Genomic DNA, 1,508 nt, shown 5'->3' with positions numbered 1-1,508 from the left:
GTCTTCAGTAGCGATATACAGCGACCCTGGGACCGAGATGGGCTTGACGCATTCGTCTCCCACCGGATCCGGCGAAAACCGGCGGCGGACGAGCTAGTTCGATGCACCCGCGACAGTCTTCAGGAACTGCCACTCAGCCACCTTGGAATCCGGGAAGAAGGTCAGATAGAAGCGCTGTAGATCCTCGGACAGGGCCTGCGCAGTATTGTCAGGCACTAATGCCCGAACACGATTGTCATCAGTGAGCACATCGTTCCAAGTCTCGTGGATCCATAGGTTCTTGTTGTCACGAGCCAAGGAGCGAAGGTGGTCGGTCACGTCGTCGGGAACCGCGCGGTACATGACGACAAAGCCCTTCTTTTGGAAGTTGTGGATAACGTTCATAGCACTGCAGTTGGTGGTTGTTGTGCGATGTTTGCGAGGCTTGGTAGTAAGATGCTTGCCGAAGCTGTATAATTGGGAAATGCGGTGAAGATTTATGTCAAGCTCGACAATACTCGCACATACCCGTTGTTGAACAGCAAGCAAGTTGGCTTCCTCCATATTTTTCGACATATTAAAGCTCATCTCTTGCTCTCGTCAAAGCAAGATACGAATGAGGCAGGCAGGTCCTTGACGTTAATCCATGCAGCTTTCTTACTCATAGCCGACAATGCTTTTGCTTGCATCGATTGAACGCTTCCTAGCAGAGTATGCTAGCTTTCGATTTCAACTGCTCATATCAATTTGTGTTGCGCTTTTACTGGAAGCAACATGCTCATGCGATCGAGAAGACATCATCGACTCGGAAACAACGCCAACTTTTTATTCTTGCGCAACGACAGAGCGGTTTCTCAAATATGAAATCAAAATGGTTTGGTAGCTTTAAGGTACAGAAAGATATGAATATGGATGTCTGTGCGCAAGTGCTCATTACAAGCATCAAGTTGCGGTGGAAGCTTTGTCTTGTAGCGTTAGTGTTGAAAAATGCAGTGGTTGAATCACAGGACTGGCCTTTAAATTTCAAGTACCACAACATCTTTTGAAGGAGTTGCAAGAACGTCCACCAATTATCGGACACATACCAACTAATGTGCGGCTGTGGTAGCCATGGCATGTTTTTTTGTGTTGATGCCATACCGTGAAACCGTTGGGTCGCAACGGATGTCATGGTATGATTTTTTATTTTGGTACCATACCGTGAAACTTGTTGGATCGCAAAGGATGCTGTTGGTATATGCCTTTGCGCTAGCACTCCACAAATCGGTAGCCTAACATCAACCTCCTGCTTTAGTGATCTAGCGAAGTAATTGGCTTGCCTTTCAAGCTCAAACAAACTGCGTAGGGAATACTGCTTCGGTTTGCTTGTTGGTTTGTCATTCTGCTAACAAAACCCGCTAGATCAGATTCGCTCGCCCGCACGCCAATTCGAAGCATTGAAGAGTATCTTCAACTGGTACCTCATTTTAAAATGGGGACCCACCATCACCACATTCTATCCCGCATGCGTCAGACGTCAGGGGCAACAT

General features: G+C 47.3%; 1 protein-coding gene across 1 annotated transcript; it reads right to left on the bottom strand.

Annotated features, from left to right (window-relative positions):
- Positions 1-93: 93 nt before the first annotated feature.
- PPTG_00346 (hypothetical protein) lies at positions 94-555 on the bottom strand (the record flags this gene model as incomplete). Its single annotated transcript, XM_008891729.1, has 1 exon — positions 94-555. The coding sequence occupies one exon, from the start codon at positions 553-555 to the stop codon at positions 94-96; it is 462 nt and encodes a 153-aa protein (XP_008889977.1).
- Positions 556-1,508: the final 953 nt, after the last annotated feature.

The sequence above is a fragment of the Phytophthora parasitica genome (genome assembly GCF_000247585.1).
Source record: "Phytophthora parasitica INRA-310 unplaced genomic scaffold supercont2.1, whole genome shotgun sequence".
In the NCBI taxonomy this organism is placed as follows: Eukaryota; Oomycota; class Peronosporomycetes; order Peronosporales; family Peronosporaceae; genus Phytophthora; species Phytophthora nicotianae.
The sequence above is the reverse complement of the archived record's forward strand: the minus strand, read 5'-3'. Positions and strand labels throughout refer to the sequence as shown.